The 7,443-nt window shown below is 51.4% G+C and overlaps 1 protein-coding gene across 1 annotated transcript; it reads right to left on the bottom strand.

Annotated features, from left to right (window-relative positions):
• Positions 1-1,691: 1,691 nt before the first annotated feature.
• On the bottom strand, positions 1,692-6,413 carry LOC139796382 (protein SPT2 homolog). The gene is made up of 7 exons (XM_071744290.1): positions 6,402-6,413; positions 5,694-5,820; positions 5,358-5,466; positions 4,415-5,174; positions 3,170-3,290; positions 2,819-3,065; positions 1,692-2,444 (listed from the first exon to the last, which is right to left on the bottom strand). Exons 1-4 carry the CDS (start codon positions 6,411-6,413, stop codon positions 4,655-4,657), a joined length of 768 nt encoding a protein of 255 aa, XP_071600391.1. The 3' UTR covers positions 1,692-2,444; positions 2,819-3,065; positions 3,170-3,290; positions 4,415-4,654.
• Between the last annotated feature and the right edge of the window lie 1,030 nt (positions 6,414-7,443).

Raw genomic sequence — 7,443 nt, 5'->3', positions numbered from 1 at the left:
AGGAGAAAAAGTTTTTACTAAGCATAATAATGACCTGGTTTTCTTGGTGATAAATTCACCAGATTCCCATCTTGTGTGAAGGAAACAGCAGTCTGAACAGTGGCAACTTTGCAGGAAGCTCTACATCTTATCAAATGCCTCACTTAAACAAGCTGCTGACACCCACCCAATAATGACATCAAGCTTTGTTTTTGCCAAGTATTCATGGTGTGGGAAAGGGGGAATTGGGACTGGTTTTACCTTACAGACTAAAGTTTCCTGCATTCTGGTGCATTCACTAAGCAGGATGCAAGTTGGGGTGATTTACTATGAAAGGTCACCAAGTCTGTCAGCAGTCAAGTGCTTAAGGGAGGGAAGCTTTGGGATTTATTTACTTGGAGAGGATCAATTCTAGTTGTTCAGGAAAACTTTTCTTCTTGAAGTTTGCTAGCTAGCATGACTTTGCACCTGCAAGCTCCCTCTGGGAGCTCTAGGTTGTTCCACGGGTGCACTCTGGGGACGTTCTCACACAGCTGTCAAATGCTGTGACACTCACCAAGGCAAATCAGGGATGTCCCGTTGCCATGAGAATTGAGGTAACTGCTTTGAAAATGGCTGCAAGGAGAGTTTGCTGTAGAAAGTATGCAAGTATAGCTACCCATACTGCTAGAAAAACATTGTTAAGCTGTTACTGAGCATGTGGGGGGACTGGAAATAAGGAAGAAGGAAGAGAAGATTTATAAAGTAGTTTGAAACTTGCTGCACTATCTTTTTAAAGGGACCTCTTATGTTCTGTGCAGCTCCCCTTCCTGGCACTGAGTTATCTTGTCCTCAGTGCTGCAAGTCAAAGTTAACTGATGATACTGATAGCCAAAGCTGTTGTTCTGACAGGGAGTGCTCGTAGGGAGAAATACAAACCACACTCCACTCAACTCATAGGGAGGGTTTTTCTGCTGAAGTAACAGGGAGTGTTAACATTACCTTCCTCACCTGCTATGGAGACTTTAGCCAATTTCTTGTCAGTTGTTTCTTTTAATCTGTTCCTTGCATGGAAGGATTTTTGCCAGGTTGGAAGCCAGACACATAAAGAGAAACCTATCACTGATTTTTCAAGTGTTTTATTTTGCTGGTCTATAGGGAACTTAGTGGAGATAGTTTTTATCCTGCAAAGATTCCATGACTGAATCTAGAGGCCACCATACTGAGCAAGGTGTCACTCCCTGGCTTCCTGACCAAGTTTCCTGGGGCTACAAGATGTTCTTCCAACCAAGGGTTAAGGAGGCAGAAGAGGCAGAGGTGAGCTGGACCGCCAGGGTTTGGCTTCTCCCTCTTCTTCTGTTGCAGAAGTTCAATAGTCAAACTGCTTCTCATTTTTAAAATAATTTTTTGCTTGAGGTGACAGAAATTCCTTAAGCAGTTTATTTATCGAGGTACTGGAGAGAAGCTTCTCCTGCCCTGGTTTCCAGTTTGCTTTTATGACTGTTTGGGAATCATAACAGTGCTGATCCCCTGTGACAGGCATGAGCTCTGGCTTGCTACAACCAAGGGTGGGCACATATTCTGGGAAGCAGTTCTCTTAGGAGAGAAGCTGGAAAAAGCAAGTATTCTTCTTGACTGTTCCTGCTGGAGTATTTTGATCACTGGCAAATAGGAGATGACTCTTTCTCCAAACCCTCCTGCAGAGAGATAAAATAATGCCAGGGAGAAAGTGGGAAGGTGTGAAAGACTTCACGACTTTATTACAGCTGTGGCAGTAAAAAAAAGAAAGACGCGTATGACTTTTCCCATCACAGTAACAAGTGTTTCCCTTCTGAGACAGCCTGTTAGATTTAGGGGGTTTCTAGAGCAGACTGTTGATAACAGCTCCTTCATCCCTAATTGCCCAAGCTAATGACCGGATTAGCAGCATCTGAAATGAGATGAGAAAGACACTTGTGCAATAACAACAAAGCAGCTTCCAGAAAGGATTATTATTTCTGGAGACTTTCTGTGAGCAGAAATACCCAAGCTGAACTGAAAGTGACCATGCAGGAATTGAGAAGGCTGGCCTTGCAGCTTGTCCCACGTGTGAGGAACAAAAAAAACCCAACTGCATCATCAGAGACAGCTGCAAAAGTGTGCAGTGTGGCTGGAGCAGCACTGCAGGCCATTGTCCCTCAGCCTCCATATTCTCTGATTTATGCTGGACAGAGTCATCCCTTGTCATGTACTTGCCAGTTTGTTATCATTTCTACCTTCAGTTTCAGAATTGCAGCCAAAAATCTCTTTTGTAAGGGTTGCTGTCTCTTTTCACTGTGATGATGCCAGGAAAATCCTGAAACTCTTCTTTAAAGCTAACTGCTTCCTGCAGGACTGGTGAAATCTGTGGCTGGGATTTACCAAAATGAAGCTGGTCTCTGACTTGAAATGTCACACTCAGGTTTGAGTGGATTTATTGGAAAAGAATCCAGGGTTTAGGCAGTTAGCTGCCTAACATAGGAAAAAAAAAAAAAAAAGGTATTGGAGGATGTTTTACTACTGTCTCTTTTCCGAAGTTAAATCACGTTTTCTTGCTGCTGTACAGCTGTTGAAGGGCTGCTAGTACTTTCAAACATGTGGTTACCTTGCAGGCAGCCACAGTCTTTGTATTTGATGGATTCAGCCTCTGATAATTTTTAAGCACAGTTCACCCAGACCACAGCATGTGGCAAGATAACTATCAGCCACTGCCTGAAGAAATGTGTTAAAATAAGCATATGTTCACTCTGTGCTTCACGAGAGAGCAGATAGCCCATTGCAATTTTACTTACACATTTAAAAACTTTGAAAAGCAAATGATAATAAATAGGAAAAAAATTACTAGTATTATTCTCATGTAGATTTTACCTTTGGCTGCCTCCTCTGCAGTCTGTCTCCTCTGGGGAATTGCTGTCTGGTGGTGGAAAAACAGCTGTGTTCCTAAAAGATCAGCTTCTGCTATTGTTAGCCTGTGTTCACCAGGGAGAAGGGCACTTGGCAGATCCCAAAGGGTACTTCACCAGGCTCTGAAGTGGGTCAGCAGCATCTGTGCATACTTGATGTTCCTGAAGAACTGAGTCACTCTGCCACTGATCACACCAGTCAGTGAGCCACGACTAGAAACCTGCACCATCCTGCAAGGTAGCATCTGATGTGAACAGGAAAAGGAGTGTGGGACACTGCAAATACTTACCCTGGTGTCCCCTCCAGCAGGGCTCTGGGGTCTGTTGGAGTGCAGGGCATGCAGCTGCTAGCCCTTTCCAAAACCTCTGTCCTTCTGGCTGGTTTTCTGGATGGTCAGATGGTACTGGTAACTGCTGGGTAGAGGTACAGGTGAGAAAACAAGAAAACTCAGCATTAATGTGGAGTGAAAGCCAAAGGTGCTGAAAGCCAAAGGTTTCCGTGTCTGTGCCTGGCACGCCCTGGGCAGGGTTGGCAGATTCATGCTGTGGTATTTCTGCAGAAGCACCACTTCTGGGTGCCCTGCACAGTCTGTGGGACACCAGCTAACATTCTCCTTCCAGGAACATGCTGGTACCTGTAAGTGACTGCCTGAGGTTGAAAATACTACCTGTAGTAATTACCTTAACAGAAGTATCAGTAAGAAACACAAACTCAGAAATAAAACTGCCATGCCAGGGTTTTGTTGTTTTAAAGGCTCTGTCTTTCCCTCCAGAGTTCTCCTACCTGTGCAGGGCCAGCCCAAGCCCTGTGATGATTGTGTTTAATAGCAGAGTAACTGCAACTCGCTGTTCCCTCCCACCTTGCTCAGAGGAGCAGCACACCCATACACAGCTTGGAACATATATATGCACAGAATAATTTTTATATCACATTAACAAGCTTTGACACCAATGCTAATTCTTCATTAGGATTAAAAAACACAAGTAGGCTGGTTTAATATGCATTTAGCACTGAAAGGCTTCTAGCACACACACTGGGGTTTTTATTACAGTTTGACAGCTTTGGGGAACTAAACGCTCTGCTTAGTCACAGAGGAGATGCAGACAGCAGCACAGCTTTTCTCTCCTTGGTCTGAACTCTGGTCTGGTGCAGGGACCCTGCCCCTGGGTAAAGGCACAGGTATTTCATGTTCATGCCTGGTCTGTTTGCCCTCTCTCTGCAGACAACTGCAAAGGTTACAAAGAATTTGGAAGGAAGCAGAGGTTGTTGCTGTCTAATAAGTGACAACCTGTCCTTAATCAACAAAACTTAAACATCACAAAGATGAAGCGGTAACAAAACTTTTAATAATAGGGAAAAAAGCCCAAACCCAAACAACTAAGAAAGGGTGAATTTGCACGGTTTCTGACAGGCACGGTGTTTTCAGAGCTTGGAGAAGCTGATGCAGACCTGGCTGTCAGGTCCCCTGCTATGCAGCACTCTGAGAGGGACACACACAGAGGGAGGAATGGGCTGTAATGAGGATGCCCGGCACCTCCCTGGTCTCTCAGGTGAACCTGTGACACCCGATGTGTCATTCACACGCGATTGATCACTGGTCTGCAGAACCCAAGGGGCTCCCTTCCTCCTCACTGTCTCCCCGGACACCCCCCGGGTTCGTTGGGGTGGGCAGTGGGGTGGGGGCCCGGGCAGTCCCGCAGCTCTACAGCCCGCGGGGCTGGGACTGGTCCCCTCCGAGGGACCGTGCGGGTCCCCGGGCCAGATGGAGCCCGAGTCAGCAACCACCCGGCCGAGCCCGGCCCAGAACACGGCCTCCGCTGAACGCCTCAGCAACGGATCGTGACCCTTTGGGCTCCTTGTTTGGTTCTGTCTCTCCAGCGGGACCGGGCGGTGGTGCCGGTGACTGCACGGGTGCCAGCGGCTGCTGAGGACACGGAGCGGGGGCTGCCCCAGAGACCTCCGCCCCGCACCGCCCCGCACCGCCGGGTAAGACCCCGGGGAGAGAGGGTCCGGCGGGGGCGGCTCCGGAGCGGCCCAGCGGGGCGGTACCGGTACTTTCCCCCGCCCTGCCCGGGCTGCAGGCAGCTCCCCAGCCCAGGCCCAGCCACACCTCCCCTCGGGTCGCTGACCCGGGCGGTGCTGCCCGGGCCGGGCTGCCAGTACCGCTGCCGAGCATCTGCCGGGGCTCTCCGGGGCACTCTGCCGTCAGGAAGCCCCTCCCCAGGTCCTCGCAGCGCTCCGGGTGTGTCCGGATTCGCCCGGGGGCTCTCGGCTCGGTTCCCCTGGGTTCGAGTCTGAGCGAACAGGAAAACGTTTTGAAAAAAACCCCACAAAAACTCCTGCGGGCACAGACCCAGCCCCGGGTCACCCACCGCCAGCCCCTTCCCTGCTGGGTGACACCGGTTGGGCCCGGCACGGGGGTCCCGGCTCCCTCACCCTGCTTGGACACACCTGTGCTGCGGACCACTGGTACTCACCGCTCGGCCTCACCGGTTCTGCGCAGGGTCCTGAGGTGGCTCCGCTCCCGGTCCCGGTCCCGCTCCCGGCTGCCGTCCCGGTCCCGGTCCTCACTGCGCACAGCGCCCCCTAGCGGTAGATGCCGGCACTGTGAAGAGCGCCCCCTGGCGGTGCGAGGCGGCGCTGTGTGTGGCTGTCGCCCCCCGGTGGCCGCGGGCGGAGCTGCAGCGCCCACCCCGTGAGGGGCCGGGGGAGCCCCGGGACGCGCTCACCCCTGCACCCGCGGCTGGTGCGCGGCCAAGCCGGGTGAGGAATGACCCCCCTCTCCCATTAGTAGCACTATGGATACCCAGCACCACTCCCCACGGGCGAGGCAGGGGGTGTATTGCTCAGGAGCCCCCCCGTGGCTGTAGGGAACCCCCCTCCGCCAGCCTTCACCCCCGGCAGACCCCCTGGGCTGAAGGTGCTGGGTTTGTCATCAGACTGTTACACAGTCCGAGAACATCAGCCCAGGCGTGCTTTACAGAGTTTTCCTGTGTTTCTGTGCTCACATGAGCAGCCTGGGGGTCAGGGTCCCCTGCAGCATCGTGTGCCCAGCCTGCTGTGCACCCCACAGCCTCCTCCCACCTGATGCCCACTCATTAATTTCTTCCCACAACACAGGGAACTCAGATTTTACTCTATCTCTGGGGCCCGGAGATCTCCTCATCAGGCTCATGGGAGATTCCCAGGGTCTCGTTTCTTCTCTTTGCTGAGCAGGCAGCCGAGCCAGAGAGGACTTGGTTCTGATCATCCAAATATTCACAGACCCCACACCCCAGATGGATGCACAAACAACCCCCTCCTCCCTCCCCTCTGCTCGGTACGGGCACAATGGCTCCTGCAAGTTTGTGTCCATAGAATCACAGAATGCCAGGGGCTGGAAGGGAGCTCTGGAGATCATCCTGTCCAACCCCCCTTCAGCCAGGGCAGCCCACACAGGAACACAGCCAGGTGGGTTTGTGAAGTCTCCAACAGGACAAACAGAGCAGCATTTCAGCAGCTGTGCTCTGGGAGTCACTCACTGTGGAGGCCATGGGGCCTGACAGAGTTTTTAAGGTGTCAAAGTGGACATAAAACCCACCAACACGATACCTTGTCTGACCAACTGTGGTTGAATTCCTGCACCTTACTTCTCAGGGGACTTCTGGGTCTTGAGGTCACGGAACCAAGGCAGCTGAGAAGAGCAAAAGCTGTTCTCAGATTTATTTCACATGTGCAAAAACACACACAGGTTGTACTGCACACTGTCCCCTCGTGCCACGGGACAGAGTGCTGCAAAGCACCATTACTGAGATGCCTCATTTCAGCTCAAGGTTGGGAGACACCAGTCAGAACATGAGACAGGTACACTGACATCCCAAGCTGGTTCTCTTCCCCTGTGAGAAGCCAGACTTTAACGTGAACACCAAGAGGATCTTTCCCAAGGACCATCAGACAGCCTGTGATCTCTTCTTTCATCATGCCCAATAAACCTTCCAAGCTGTGTTTCTCCACATAACAAAAAAATCCTCTGGCCATCGCTGTGACAGCAAAGGCCTCTCTGGAATCAACTCCCCTGAAACATCTCATGGTACCTCAGCCACCTGTGCCCTGCCTGTGGGACATCACCTGTCCCCTGACATCTCCTCACTTTTCTGTCCCCACCAAAAGCCCTCCAGTCTCACTATGGCATGCAAGGGGATTGACTTTTACCTGACCCCAGATCAGAGTCTGCAGAGTATGCAGAGGCTGATGATTATGCAGTCATCCTCAAAGCCTGCACAGCCTCGGTGCTGATACAAGGTGCTCTTGAGCTGGTTTAAATACCTCCAGCTTCAGAGCACAACCAGGTCCTGGCTGATCTTGTCTGGTTTCAGCCACCATCAGCTCTGCCATCTCCTCCCCAGCCCCAGGGGAACACCAATCTGCAGCTTACCCACAGTTTACCTCATAAAGCAAGGTGAAGGTCTGAAGGCCGCAGGAGACAGCATGGAGGGGTTGGCATTTCCACATCTTGTGGCTGCTGGGGCTGCTCCTCAGAGGGTTTTTTGGTGACTCGAGCTTCAGGGTCTTGTACTGGATCTG

Source organism: Heliangelus exortis, chromosome 4 (assembly GCF_036169615.1).
Source record: "Heliangelus exortis chromosome 4, bHelExo1.hap1, whole genome shotgun sequence".
In the NCBI taxonomy this organism is placed as follows: domain Eukaryota; kingdom Metazoa; phylum Chordata; class Aves; order Apodiformes; family Trochilidae; genus Heliangelus; species Heliangelus exortis.
This window is presented reverse-complemented; position numbering and strand designations above follow the sequence as displayed.